Source organism: Phymastichus coffea, unplaced genomic scaffold, assembly GCF_024137745.1.
Source record: "Phymastichus coffea isolate CEN01 unplaced genomic scaffold, Cenicafe_Pcof_1.1 PCOF00124, whole genome shotgun sequence".
Lineage (NCBI taxonomy): Eukaryota > Metazoa > Arthropoda > Insecta > Hymenoptera > Eulophidae > Phymastichus > Phymastichus coffea.
Window position 1 is genome coordinate 239,200 of NW_026706935.1, and position 16,253 is coordinate 255,452.

The 16,253-nt window shown below is 31.1% G+C and overlaps 1 protein-coding gene across 1 annotated transcript; it reads left to right on the forward strand.

Moving 5' to 3' along the window:
* Positions 1–1,518: 1,518 nt before the first annotated feature.
* LOC131671344 (uncharacterized) lies at positions 1,519–9,189 on the forward strand. The gene is made up of 4 exons (XM_058947708.1): positions 1,519–1,556; positions 5,453–5,900; positions 6,014–6,280; positions 6,966–9,189. The coding sequence occupies exons 2-4, from the start codon at positions 5,460–5,462 to the stop codon at positions 7,437–7,439; spliced, it is 1,182 nt and encodes a 393-aa protein (XP_058803691.1). The 5' UTR covers positions 1,519–1,556; positions 5,453–5,459; the 3' UTR covers positions 7,440–9,189.
* The last annotated feature ends 7,064 nt before the right edge of the window (positions 9,190–16,253 follow it).

Below are 16,253 nucleotides of genomic sequence, written 5' to 3' on the forward strand. Positions count from 1 at the left end.
GTTTTTATTTCACAAGAGTTTTATCAAATACAATTTACTTTTCAAATTTTCATGAATATTGCTTATTGATGAGTATGCTAATGTAAAAAAAATTTTTGGGATGATTAATACATATCATTTATATATATTTTCTTCTTCTTCTCATATATTCAAGTACTTCCATAAAATTAAGGCCTAATTCCACTAATTGTAGTTGAAAGTCTATCAATTCTCTATCATTTGCCATCTTGTAGACTGCAATAATGTAAAGGTTAGATAGGCGTTCATTAAATGTGGTACGTTCGGCGCTACAGTTTTAAACAACAGTCACTTTTGCTCACTACTGGTAGTGTTGGTACTAAATAATCGAACTAGATATTTTTAGTGATGTTACTAGAGTTGCGATTCGCGTCCGTATCCGTCCGCATCCGCACGTACACCCAACGTGGATTGCATATGATAAAATATGATAAAACGTTACTAATTTGTTTTTAGGTTTAAAATTAATTGTTTGCCGAACAATGAATTTAGATGCATGATTATTTGATTTTAGGTTTTAATTATATAATTTAAGAACGAGCGTTATACTATGGCCGATCTGAAAACCACCGTTACGGACTGAAAGTAGCACTCTACCAACCTAACTGGGGGGGGGGGTCGCGATTCAATTCACGTTGGATGTATGTACACCCAACGTGGATTGAATCGCGACCCCCCCCCCAGTTAGGTTGGTATGAGAATTCCGTCGTTGCATCGGAACGAAGAAACCGCGGGAAAATTCTATTGTAGATAGTAAATAAATAAATAAATAATAACTTATCTAAATGCCAGCATAACGATAAATCCTTGCTGAAGCAAAAGCAGGTAAAAGCATAAGAAACTCGGAAGAAACATTTAAAATAGACATATACACGTGTAAACAGGCTTTTTCAGGTCTGCTATTCGAGCTTTGATTTTGACTGCTACTTTCAATCCGTAACGGTGGTTTTCAGATCGGCCATAGTATAACGCTCGTTCTTAAATTATATAATTAAAACCTAAAATCAAATAATCATGCATCTAAATTCATTGTTTGGCAAACAATTAATTTCAAACCTAAAAACAAATTAGTAACGTTTTAGCTTTTTATCGTATCTTAAAACGAATTTTCATTTTTGAATTTTCCCGCGGTTTCTTCGTTCAATGCAACGACGGAATTCTCATACCAACCTAACTGGGGGGGTCGCGATTCAATCCACGTTGGGTGTACCTATGGGACCGGGGCCTTAATGAGTATCTCGGACCTTGCCGAAATATCTACTAAAGAAAAAATTAAAAATTCAAGAACGTCGCCATTACTATTGTAGAGTAATATCCTAGACTTTTGTTGAAATATTACTCAAACAATAAAAAACGAGCGAGCGTGGAACTAAATAAATAATGGAAGGAAGAGAAAAGGTAAGATAACACACTTGAAGGGTTTCTTTTTGTTCCACTTACTTTTTCTTCTTGGCGTTATACACTTGATATTCCACTTTTTAGTTAGGATTGCGACGAGAACGTTCGGGCCGCGCGGCTGTTTTTAAACCTTGGGTTTGGTAAGGAAAAAATAGCTTTCTTAATCCTTTAGAATTGAGAAGAGTAGAATGGGCAGCAATTTTCTTATTGGCTTACCGGGTTCTTTTCACTTTTCTCGTTCGATTTTCTTTCGATGCTGGAGCATGGAGAAAGCTGAGGTTTGAAAACAGTTTGGAAACATTTTTTAGAAAATTTCTAAACGTTTGTAGATTTTGGTAAAAAAATATATTTTTAAAACATTTTCAAAACTTGAGATGTGTCCATCTTTTTCTTAATTTTCAGAATAAACTATCGTTTTCAAACGCATTCAAAACATTTTGAAAATGTTTTTCCAGTAACACTTTAAGTAGCCAAAAGCATCGAAACGTTTGTAAAAAGTTTTTTAATATCTGTCCACCCTTTTTTTAATTTACAGAGTAAGCTTTTTACGTGTTGAAATGTCGTGCTTCGTATTAATTGATTAATTGATTGCCCACGCTCGAGCGCACCAACGTCGGTAACCGCCATGGGTTTGGTCTACTGCTCGAATCTGCGAAGGGCTCGCACTCTTTCACTCGGTGTCTGCCATATCCAAGCCACATTCAATATAAACTGCGTTCTGACGCTCCATCTCCGAAAACAACGACGTCTGATTAAAACATCGAACCCGTTCTCCAAAACTCTACTTATGAAATGAACCAAAATGCGCACGTTTGAAGGAATTTCATGCGAAAACGTTAGGTCTATGTCTCCGGTGAATTATTTGGAAAATCGTAGTAGTTGAGCGTGATAATTTACGAAATGTAACTTACGTTTTCTGCAAAAAAATATCTGTATTTATTAATTCTATTTTCTGTCTTGTACTATTTACTTATGAACAGATATTACAATTTATCGTTTTAAAAACATTCTCAACAGATTCTGTGCTATTCAGATTGTTCATGCATATCGTGAATATATACCAAAGCTGAAAAAAATCGCGTGATTTCGTGGAAAAACGTGATGACACGTGACAAACCATCTCGGAAAAATAATATTCGAAAGGTGATGTCACGAAAATTTAGAACCCAAAGATAGTCATTTACACTAACTCTACACTCAATGAAGGTTATCAATAAACAAAAGAGTAACGATTCTATAATTCGAATTCAATTGAATTCATCACGTAGTTTCGAATATTATTTTTCCGGAGTGATTTGTCACTTGACATCACGTTTTTCCACGAAATCATGTGATTTTTTCAGCTGGGTATACTTTAGACGTTCGAGAACGCTTGACTTTGTTTTTTTTTTTATCAGAGGAGAGGTAAACTTCTAGGGATGGGCGATTCTTGAAAAAGTATTTGAATACTTGATAATCAAACGAACACGGTAAAGCTCGATCATTTAAGCGAGAGGCGGAGCGATACGACTGGTTACAGCGCTCGATGCGTTGACTCTCGATTGCACTGCGCTGCTTAGATGCAGAGATAAACTTATGCGAGCAGAGTATGCCGCGAAACTATGTTTACCCAGCAAAATAAGTACCGGAAATTAAATAAAAATATAATTTAATTTACCCCCATTAGGTAAATGTACACGCAACAAGTAAATAATTTATTATAAAAGTACTAAGCGAGTCAACCAATGGATATTTAAGTTGTGCCCCCTGCTTGCGTTAAAGCTTGCTTATAAGTTGAAAATTTTTAGATATTGCACTGTTATAGTTATTTACGTATCTTGGGCTGTACCACGTTGTGTTACGTTGAGGAACGTTTTGAAGAAGGGGGCAATGGAGCGTCCGAAACCGCGCAGCGGCCGAGCAGCTTTTAAATCCTCACTTGGTTTGGTTATAAGATTATGATTGAAAATCTTCCGTAATACGAAAAACTACCGTGCAGAGCCCTCTACATGGAAGTTTTCTGTATTAATCCTCCAACGTAACAAGTGCTATTTCGATACTCCGTGCGCAAAGTCTCGCTTCGCTTGGGCGTAAACGCCACATGAGACAAGATTCTACTTTCCCGCACTTGTATCGTAATGTACTATATCGCGTCAAGGGAGCCAGGCTGCTGGGCTGTAATGTACTATAATGAGCTACAGTCTAGAGAAGTCACCCCCACTGTACTAAACAACTTTGTATGTTGAGCACGCTTTGCACGTGGAAAGCTGCTTAAACTGGCACTGAAACTGAAAAAAATAATTTTGTAAAATCACTAGTCCGAGAGTTGGACGTGAAACGGACCTATCCTGAGAGCAGTGAAATTGCTAGCAGCTAGTAAACTTACTAGTCTGGTGTAGTAATATTTTTATAGTCGAGATAGTACTTTTACAACGAGATTTTACAATAAAAGCCAAGGTTTCAGCTGTCGGAAAATTACTAATCTCAGAATTGGATACAAAATGGACCTAGTATCAAAGACGTAATTTTTAATGACTAGAATTTATAATTTTACTAGTATGAGACTAGTAAAAGTACTACACTCGGAGTTAGATATCAGTTGTAATTTTACTATTGAATAGTTATTATACGAAAGTATTTTTTACAGTGTACTCTGAATTTGAAATTGAACACACGATGGCGACATTATTGGGAATTGAGATCGAACTCGAAAGATTGGGAAAGTTCCCATTGGCGCCTCTATTGGCAGTGGTATAAGCGTCTTTAAAAGCCTCAAGAATCTCAAGATTCTCAAGATTCAAGAGTCAAAACGGCCTTCTCAAACTTCAAGCTGTGAAAGCGTTCGCGGTGAGAATATAGAGCAAAGGGTATAGGGCTATAGGCGGCAGTTTGCTCCACCGAAAGATTTTCTTTAAATATACGTAAGTTTTGTTATCGCTATATTTAATTGTTCCGTAATTACAAGCCAATTCTATGGCAGCAGCAAATATCATTTTGATATTTATTATTTTGTACAAATTTTAAGGATCAAATTATGCTTTAGTTTATGTAAAATGTTTTATCAAAATTGGCACTCAACACGTATAAAATATCATTTTTATTTTGTGGATTTGAAAGTGACATCCTTTGTAATGATTGAAAATATTGATGATATTGTTTGCTGGATAAATACTTGTCAGAACATTATTATTCTAATGATTAAGTAATTTATACGAGTATTCTTAACCTCAAAATAATATGAACTTACACAATAAATAATTTAATTATTGAATTGACGGCATTTTTGGAATAAGTAAATCAACCAACAATTTATAATCAACATTGATGATAATTATAGATGATATTCTCAAATTAAAAAAAACAAACTAATTTTTGATATAGTTAAATGCAAATTTTAATAAGCCGCATCTTACATAAATTGAATCATGTATTTTGTATTTTCAAAGTTTTACAAAATGAGAAATATCGAAGTGATATTTGCTGATAGCATAAAATTTTAATTTATGATTACGTTACAATCAAACGCAACAATCAAAAAGCTTACATATGTTAATCTTACGGCGAAGCAGACTGCAGCCTACTTTCACTGTTTGTGTCACTGAGTAATAGAGGCGCTGATGCGAACTTTTCCAATTCAATATAGCTGTTGGTGTGCTGGTCGTATGCTGTACATGCACCGTACATATATGCACGGTATAATTTTGATTGGAAATTTAGAAGATTGGAATTTGGGTATTTGGAATTAGACTTTCGACAGCTGTTTACTATTTTGATAATATTGAACCATTTTGCAGCTTTCGTTTGCCGTATATTAGTATTCATTATAAATATAAAGTTAATATTATTAATTCATTGATTAAACTCAACGCTTTTTCATACAACCTTCAAGATAATAAAAATCTTGGGGACTCTATTGTAAGAATAACGATCATATTAGAATTTATTTTCGTTGTTATAACAAAGCTTAATTATTAAGAATATGTACATCAACGAAAAATTATCTTTGCAATAAAGCTGTCAGATTTAAATTGAAGACTGAAAGTTTTGATTTTTTCAGGTATATCATGCAGTCATCAACGAGCTCGAGTTCTGCCGGTTGTGGTACTTGCAAATTCTGCAAGTCAAATAAAAAATGTCAAACATTGATACCTCAAAACTTTATGAAGGTGGTGGAGTCAAGCATCAATCACAGGCCTAAAAGTTTCTTTGTCATTATGGATGGCTTGACTTTTGGTAACCTCGCTTCAATTCCTTTCGATCCTGTCGTCGATCCTGGTCCATACGTCTGCTTCAACTGTTGGGAAAGCGGCCACGCTCATGTGGAGTGCACCCAGCCAAAGCTCCAACACTTCTGTCAAAACTGTGGACGTAAAGGTGTGATAACAAACGACTGTCCAAGGTGTGCTTCGTCTTATTTGGAGTTTATTGGCATGCAAAAAATGAAATTTGGATGTCACAAATCTAGCCATGGTTATGAAGAAGTCAAGCAGATTTTGCCGTTTGAAGTAAGCGCTTATTTAACAATCTTGCGTTTTTTGCAATATCTTTTTGTTTAGAGTTAAATAAATAACATTACCTAATATATTATAATATATAATCAATATGGTTATAAAATCAGTTTCAAGTGTACCTGAATCATTTCCACGACGTGGAGTCGATTCCCTTTGACATCGAGGTGGATGTACCTGCTGGTAATTGTATCAATTGCTTGGAACCTCGACATCCCAAATCTAAATTATGTGACAATTTTCGAAATGGCGACTATTGTTTCAACTGTGGACGAAGTGGCGTACGAGTATACACCTGCCCCCGTTGTGGCCATGCATATCCGAGTTACAAGAAAAAAAGGGACAGAACTCTTGGTTTTGATACAGCGAAAACTAAGGTCGGTATATTGCATAATTTTTTTAATTTGTAGTAAAATCGTATACTCCCGCGATTATTTTTAAAGGTAGCATTTTGAAATCAAAATAGTAACAACTTCTATTAATTTAAAATTGTACTGCGGGCGTCAAAATTCTTCGTACACCAAGCGCAATAACGTTTTGAACCTTTAGCTGCCCTTTGGTCGTTCGTGGCAAAATATTAAACAGTAAGCAAGTAATTTTTCGAAGTTTTTTGCAAATTTTGGAACAAAATTCGCTATAGCGGGTTATGGAGGGAACCTAATCAACAACAAAACTGTAACACGTTACAAACATGCGAGAAAGAAAAATGCGAAAAGGAGAAATATAAATGTAAAAAGTATAAACTATAACTTTACACTTATGCGAATAGAAAATAGATACAAAACTAAAATACGTCAATGCGCATGGTGTATGAAAGCTTTGGTGCCCACTGTTTATCAAAATCTTCATTAATTTTCTAAATTTCAATTCATTATTGACTGCATAAGAAAAGAAATGAATTAAAAAAATAATATGCTATTTCAGTTTATCTCAGTTTCAATAATTATTCAATTGATCCTATAGCATGCTATTTTAAAAAAATGTTATTAAAAAAGAAGCCTCATCTATTTTTAACTATAAAAATAATCATTCAGTTTTTTTAATAATCTTTAAATATTTTAGACAAAAAATCGTTTAGCAATTTGTGGAGCTGATGATGAAACATCAAATTTATTGATTCGCCCAACTCACTATTCAGTCAAAAAGTCTGTACCAAGCCCTTACAATTTATACTTTAAAGCTCTTAGAGATATAGTCATACAAAGCGTAGATGACATTAAGTCATCAACATCTCCTAAACAGCGCGTGGAAATAACCGACTTAACCGATTCAATAAATGGTACAAAAAGCACAGTAAGCAGTGGAATCGGTGAAGAATATCTATCGGATGAAGAGGATGAAGATTTAGACCAAATCATCGTAGACGAGAATGAAAAACCTCAGCTGGATCGACCTCCTAGCGAGGGAGTTCAAGCGTTTTTGAACCTGATGGATGCTGTTAAATACCTTCCAATTGACACTCAGAGCAGCGTTGCATTACAGTTTGTTAGAAAAAGGCGCGTATTGTTGAATGAGAAAAAGGAAAAAAATACTTAACAAATGCCAATTACTGGAAATATGTGATTGCAAGTAAAGTTAATAAGACATTGCTATCAATTAAAGTGAATTTCGTTTGAAAGAAAACTCTTATCTTCGACATTGTGAATCTCCAATTGCTTTATTATAATTGCTATTAAATTGTACTAAGTTGATGTATACCATCTACGGTATTAATTTATCATTTATAACTTTATGTCTAGCATGAATTTTACTTTTTATAGGTTTATGAAGTATCTCAATGTAACAACTAAAGTAATCATCTAATTTTGTTAAAATTGTAACAACTTGTTGAAAGCAAAAATTATTTGCATGATTATTATATATAGATGGATTGTTTGTAAAGCGATGCGTAAAATTAGTATACTTCAAATATCTTTTATCGTATTGTCATGTTGAAAATCATTATAATAGAAGTCATAAATTTCAAATAGATATCAAGTTTGAATAAGTGTACTATTTGTAAAGTGATATCCATTTTATTAAACTGTTTAAAATCTGTTATTACGTTCTCTCGTAAAATAAAAATATTATGATGATTTAAACAGGATATTAAAGAAATATTAAATCTCACATGGGAAAACGAGCACTTTCAACAATGTTACTACGGATAAAATCAAAGAAAATACCAGGGCATATGAATCAAATGAGCATAATAAATACAAATACATTAAAAGATGACAACGGTAAATTAGTTAATAATTGAGGCAAGCCTTATTTATTTATTCAAGCATCACATTTATATTAGAGCATATTGTTTAGAGGAAAATGATGAATTGTTGCACATGTCTAAATCCCCCCCTAAATTTAAGCATACTATTATATAATTTTTTTAGATTGGGAATCAATTTTTTCACGATAAGAATCTAAGTGAGCAATGCGATCACAATAATTAAAAAGTTTAGATATTTCCTATGTGGAATTGAATGTAGTCTTTGTTATTATATGAAAAATTTATTTATTTATTGAAGAGTTTAGTAGAATATTCAATTGTTCTGAACACATAAATTAATCAATTTTTGTTTCTAATCTTTCAAAACTTCGATGATTAATTATTGCAATAGTTCAGTCAATCAATAGTATTATGTAACGGTAATTTCATTCATGTTTTGTAAACAATTCCCAAAAATTAATTAATGTCTTACTAGAATTTGGTTATTTAATATACTCAGAAGAGAAATAAAGATTAAAGTTAGGCAAAATAAGTAACGAATAACGATAATTTTTAATCTTTAAGTATACATAAAGTCTCACAATTGATTAGTGAATTATATATAACATTTTTAACATATTTGATTATTCATAATATTTATTATTTATTTGGATATTAATTTACTAAGTATTTAATTCTATCGTTAATAATTGCTATTTATTAACTGATAAATCATTGATGTTTTAGAAAAACGTATGTTACAAATGTTATGGGAAAGTTTTTAAGATATTACTATTCTAATTTGCTCAATATTGTTGTATTCTTTACTCTAACTTGAATCAAAATTTAAGACTCGTAATAGTATTTCCACAAAAGAATTGCAGAATAGAATGAAGCGCAAGATGGTGATATTTAATTATTATATCTTACATCGACTATTTCTGTTACTTAATAAGTATTGTATTGTTATGATAAAAACAATTTTAGTTATTATTTCTCCTTTTTAATGTATTTTGTAAGTAATTTTGCTAAACTACTTTCAAATTAAAAATTGCATGTAATCAAACAAGTAGGATATATGTAATATTAAAAGATAGCAATGACTCTAACTTAGTAACAATTTTTTTTTCCAAAAACATTTCTTTTCAAACCAGACATAACATGTTAATAGAAAATAAACAGATATAATTGAAGTGTGCATATAGCTGTTAAACAAAACATAAATCAAATATGCAGATACATTGACGATAAATTTTAAAATTGTTATCGATCTCGAGGACATCGACTATTGCATCACAAAGTAAATATAACCTTAATGAGTTTTTATTAAATACGTATCATAAAGTTAATAATTTCAAATGAAGTCGATAATCTCTTGGTAATTTAATTCATAAGAAAAAATCAAACATTTTCAACAGTAGCGTAAAAGTTAAAAATAAACAATTCCGCGCCAATGAAATAAATTAAACTTCAGTATATTAAACAGAATTAAATTAATTAGCTAGGATAATTAGTCGATTTTGCAATTGATTATTATGTATACTACAGAAGTACGTCTTGACAAGAAAAATAATTTTTTCTCGGGACAGATCTAATTAACCAATCTATTCGTCCTCTTACACATCTCATCAGGCGTTTTTATAAACATTTTATTAATTCATATTGAGCTGATGATATTTTCGCAAGTAACAGTTTTGTCCATGATTAAGTGCTACTTCATATTTGGAGGTGTTGCAATGCATTTTCAAATAATTTATGTAAAGATTCATTAATTATTTCGCAATTTTATAAGGATACACGTGAGAAGGGATCTCGAGCTAGAATATAACAATAATGCAAGTAATAGCACTTACAGAATCTAAACTTAATTTATGCGATTTATCATGCTTATACCTTACTTTGCTACTAAAAGTTGTATAACGCGTAGTCGTGTTATGATTATAAGTTTCTTACCTTGCTTTGACTTACGCTTTCAATAACGGAAATTTAATATCTTATTGTCAGAGGAAACTATCTCTTACATCAGACAGTTAGTTATTTATTTATCTTGTACTATATTCATTTAAAACCTTCCAATTATACCCATAGCGTATTGAGCCGCAAAAAATTCGTTCTATCTCTCCTCTAATGGTTAGCCTAAATGTAAAAGTATGGGACTAAAAAGAAAAAGATTTAGAATGTGTTTAATTTTGAAATCAAGATTATAACTAATTAATTACTTAGCGTTTCACGCAGTCATTTCTACAGAAAATTATTAAAATAAAGCATTGCATGTTAGACCATTTACGTAAATTCTGGAAAATATTCTTATCTTTTAAATCGTTTTTCCATAAATTAGATTGTATTAAAATTCTGTATAGTTGATAAATTGTAATTTAAATATAAAAATTTGTCGATCTTTTGTTATTGACTAACAACTATCTTACGTTTATTGAAATCATTTGACGAGGGAAGGCATAATAAGTATTTCTTGTTCAGCGATTTATGAATATTAGCGGTAGAGCTTGAAGTTATTTACAGTTATTGTTTTAATTCATCAAGTTCACTGCGTTTTTATATTCATTCGATATTGTTTTTGCAAATCTTAACAGCTGCAATTTATTACGATTTATGCGATTTATATAAATAAAAAGGTATAATTGCGTTCAGTCTATATAGACGACAGAATATTAAACGTATATAACAATACTACGATATTATCAGTCGATAACAAGAAGTAACTCCAATCGCATTTCAATCAAATAAAATACTCGATGAACATTATAATTTAAACTAATAAAGTCAAATCGTGAGACTAAAGTACAGACTAGTAGTGAAATTAAAAATTATTTTATTTTATCTTTGGAAATGTTTATTCCATTGGATAAAACTAAGGAAATAATGCCTGTTATGAACATTACTTATACATAGTTATTCTCCTAGAATACTTAATTAGACAAGTTTTTTCCTTTGATTAATAATGTCAAATAGCCAATTTTATCTCCTCCATAAAATTCAGCTGAAGGGACAAATACAATGATTTTTCTTTCCAAACTTAGTGAAAAGTTCTATAATCAACAATACCAGATAATATGATGAGCAGTATAAAGTTAATTTATTGTGAGAGATTTTTTACTTTATTTACTCAAAAACAATAAGATCTACAAATTTTCATACACAATTATAATTTATCAACTATAAAAAGTTTCGATGCAATCTTTTTTATGAAAAAAAAATAAGCATGTTTTTCAGAATTCCCGTAAATGGTCACCATACAATGCTTAATTTTATCAGCAGTGACGAAGGTGACTACAATGAAGATAATGAAGATTTTTTTGAAATTATTTTCGATAATGAAGAAACTAGTTTATTAGAAAAGGAAATGAGTATAGTACTATGCAGTATTTTATCAATTTGATTGATTTAGTGATGAATTTATCAATTGAAACTTAAAATTAAGTGGTTGAGGATTTTTTACAGTAGTGGAGAGTTATAATAAACACGAAATGAAAGAGACTCTGGTTTTTTTACAACTAGGTTAATCATTTATCTTTTTTTACTTATGAGAACCTACCAGAATGAGCTAAAGTATTTAGTTACATTAATTAAACATGTTGTGTTCAAATATGTCTAAAAGTAAATGGCATAATGAAGTTTCATGTATTAATAGTAATAATACTAATATTGGAAAATATTGAAAATAATACTTCTAATATTTTTCTAGAAAAATATTGTTTTTCTTATTGCATACCATTACTAATTACAGTTATTTATTTACAAACAAGTATTACAACATGCTTGATATATTTATGCCACAATAAGTATAATATAAGAGTGTAATTTAGACTATAGTTTTTTTTATTATTTAAGAAAAAATTAATTTATATGCACCTATTACATGTCAATATTTTATGAAGTTAGTATTGAATCTATATCTTATTATTGAAAAGTATAAGCTTATTTATTTAAAAAATGTATTGTGATGCACTACTTAAGTATTGCTTTTGAATATTGAATATAATATATAATATCTATAATTATTCACGTCTTTATATATTTATTTACCTATGTCCATATATAAGTTATTTATATGCCTTGAGGCTTTATTTCATCTCGCGCTCATTATTTAATTATTTTTTATCTTATTCATCCACTTCTCTACTATTATATCAAAATAATTACATATTTTTAAATCATCTATACTATTTTTCAATTCAAAAGTGCTAAGAAAAGGTAGAATATATGTAGGATAATTTAATAAGATGAGGGTATTAGAAGTTGCAATTGATAAATACGAAGCACAGTTAATCGATAACCAAAATTATTATTCCTAACTAATACACCTGTAACTAAAACTCTAACGCTTAGACAACAAACTAGGTAAGGGACGTGCTGTCGTTACACAGCAGGATCTCCCTTTGGACTGACGCTAAGGCCGTTTGAGGCCCTTCCTCGCACTTTCCACTTCTTTGCTCGGTAGTTTTACGCCTAACTCTTTCTTGCTCAAGGACTCATACCTTTTACTTTATCGCGCACACATACATCTAACTACAATTCCACATATATAATTATTGCAAGTTTCAGCGATTATAGCGATTATATTCTACTACACTGCTATAGTAAGCAAACTCGAAACATTGTTTTCGTACTGCTATTTTTTACATTCCCTGAAATATTTATAGAATAATCTGACAATTTATGAATCTCATTGTACATTTATTTTTACGTTAAAATATTAGATTTTGTGATTAAGCGTTATTTTCATTATTTTTTTTTTACCGCTTCTGCCCTCATAATTAACTTTTAGGAATCAGTTGTTAATTTATTTCAATAATAAATACATGATGCCGTAGTTTGTGAAGTTCAAAAGGCATAATTGTTTTTTTCAATACGAATCAAGTATAAAATGCAGTTGGTGTAATCCTCTAATTTCATCGTTTTAATTTATCAAAGCTATTTCGTATACAAAAAATTATGAACACAGACGACTATAATTTCATTCGAAAAACTTCTTAGCTTCTAATTCTTTCGACTAAGTATATAAATTTCAAGACGTAAGGCGATTAAAAAGCTACTTCGCTTCTGTGTAAACTAATATGGCCGTGGAGTAATTTCGTGCCATATCTCGGCGATAAAACAAAATCGTTTGCTGCGTGCTAATTTATTTTAGTCTGCGGTCGACTCTAGACAACACGTCACGTCCTGCAGCTATATCATTAGTCACTTGATCTGCATTTAAATTTGAAAATCTATATCGTTTATTAATATTCAGTATATTAACTTATTCTTCAATGTAAAAGTACTGTGACCAATTGCTAAAACTGATCGCAGAATGTAATGGTAAGATTAATTATCAGCAAGTGTTCACTTACTATTTTTATGTGCGATCGTCACGATGAGCGATGACGAAGTCCGACGAAGTAACGAAAAGTTACAAAAACTCACGACCATAATAAATCGTATACACGTATCGGTACGTTTATCAAATTGTTTATTTTTAGTTTTTGCGAAATGAATTTCAAAAACATTAATCGAATAATAACGTATTGAAAATAAGTTCTTTAAAAATATATTGTTAAAAATGTAAAATATTACTGTTCCGTATGTATCAGTGTTCTTGAATCATTTAAAAATAAACCTTTTTTTTTATTTTTCTTTGCAACATTAATATTTGTCGTGTTTATTGTATCAACGTTGTAATGCGTAAATTAGTATTTGAAAAATCGAATGAATTTATAAATTCAACAATAAATTAAGAAAAAACTATTCCACAGCAATCAGGCACAGCTGCAACTTGAGGTGCAATTTGAGCTCAATTCAGTTGTACCTTGAGCAACGAGCAATTAAAAAGTCAACACGAGTTTAGCAATCAAGCAATCAATCAATGTTCATTCAAGCCGTGGGCAAAGGGTAAATCGGCGCATGTCCAGCACTTCAACGGCTTATACAAAGAACAACAACAAAACTACAAATACGATAGTAATAAGTGTTATTTTCTGATCCATCGAGTCTGTACCATACGATCCGAATGTCGATGCACATTCATACGCTTGTTCTAACTGCCGACAGAAAGGATTACATCGTAACAAAGAATGTACCATGCCGAAAAATTACGTTTGCTGTTTGAATTGCGGTAAAAGAGGTATCGTTAGTTTGGCAAAGTGCCGCAAAGAATATAATGATTCGTACGAATACGAAGTAAAATATAATGAATGAACAAGAAATTGATACCAGCTGGTAAATCGGCTGAAGATTTTAACAGCGAATACATTAAATTAATGGCCGCAATAAGACACTTTTCGAAAAAGAAACGCAGACAGAATTGGTAAAGAGCAGCTTATGAAGGAACGTCAAGCACTAATAAACCAAAGTGGAGCAGAATGGAACTAAATTTATTTTTTACTTCAATAAGTAATTTTATTTATTTAGTCAAAATCATAATTGGTTATATTTATCATCCAACTTACTAAATGTATTAAATGATGAACTTATATGTATATAAACTATATTATAATAATATATTGGAGGCTAATTTACGTAACAAATATAATCAAATGTCATTGACAATTATTTTTTATTATAACTTATTAACATTTGGTGAGCTCTAAGATTTTTTTTAACAAAAAAGAGTTAAATTAAAATCAGTACTTTATATATTCGTTAATAATTGTACTTCGCATAACATATATATTAATTACTATAATTCTTTTATCAATAAATTATAACATAATTTAATCAAATGAAATTTTGAACGATACCGAATATTCTTTGGAAATATTAACGTTATTTCAAATATGCTTACCTAAAAGTATAGAGCACAACGAAAGTTTAATCCAATGAAAAATATTGATCATATTAAGTATTCCAATATCATATTTTTTAATTCTTCGAATTTTTATAATTCGTAACTGCTTTTACAAAACCTGCGCATAATATATTAGTGAGCGGAGAGTCTGGTACAAAAGGCATTTAGTGTACTGTTCTAAAAATAACACCTCCTTTGTTCTTTTTAAATATCAAATCTGCGCAGCAGCAGCTAGTTTTCAAGCGACACTTGTGCCGGCCGGTCCGGTCCGGCTCCGGCATAACAAGATCAATGCTTGAATTCATTCATTACCAAAATCGCGCGATTTTCTACATTTGAAGATTGAAAGAGATGCAGAACCAATCATCATTTAGTCATTTTACCATTCCTGTGAGTACAATCTGTAAAATTTGTGTTTGAATTCATTGATTAACTAGCAAAAAAATTTGTTATTTTCATTGTATTTGCTCACGGTTTAGAATATTATATTCATAAATTATTGTAATATCTTTACTAAACTTATGCTTGCTTTAGACTAACAATATCTACCATGTATTTCACGTATTTACATAGAAAGTATGTTTTTTCAGCATTCGAAAAATATGCCAGCTAAATACAACAACGAGAGCTCTTACGAATTCTATGAAGTCTCCGCAAAACAAAGCAGTAGTGTCGGCCAACCACCGAAACAGCACGCTGTCAATAAAAAAAAATCAGTATCACAAATTAATCGTTGCCTCATGCCTCAACAAAGAATCACTGCTTGGTCCTCATCGTCATCGTCGTCTAGTCTTACCACTGGCTCGTTATTTTCTTTGCCCGATTATTCTTCGTCTTCGAAGAGATTCAAAACCACAGGATCTTTGTTCAATAATCTCGACTTGGTGCCACATAATCCTAAAATCGATCCGCGATCTTTTGTTTGTTTCAACTGTTGGCGCCCTGATCACAAGCACAATGATTGTCCTAAAATTAAGATTCACAAGTACTGTATTAACTGTGGCCGTAGAGGAGTTATCATCAAAGAGTGTCCAAGATGTGCCAGAGCATATATAGATTACTCAAATCAACTTAACACACAATGTAATGTATACATTAGTAGTATAAAAGTTAATAACCCAATAGACGATGTTCATTTGAATATTACAAAAGAAAAATACAATGAATACTGGGATGATTATGTAGATGATCATAGTCCTGATATAAGTTTTTCAGATACTTTGCAAAAGAGAGAAACAGAATACCAGAATGATGATTGGGATAACTACCAGAGTCCACGTGCAAATCTGATGAAGAAGAGCAATAAACTATATTCATTGAATACAACAAAAGCAGAGGTAGCAAAGTACAAAGATGATAACTGGTCTGATTGTGAATT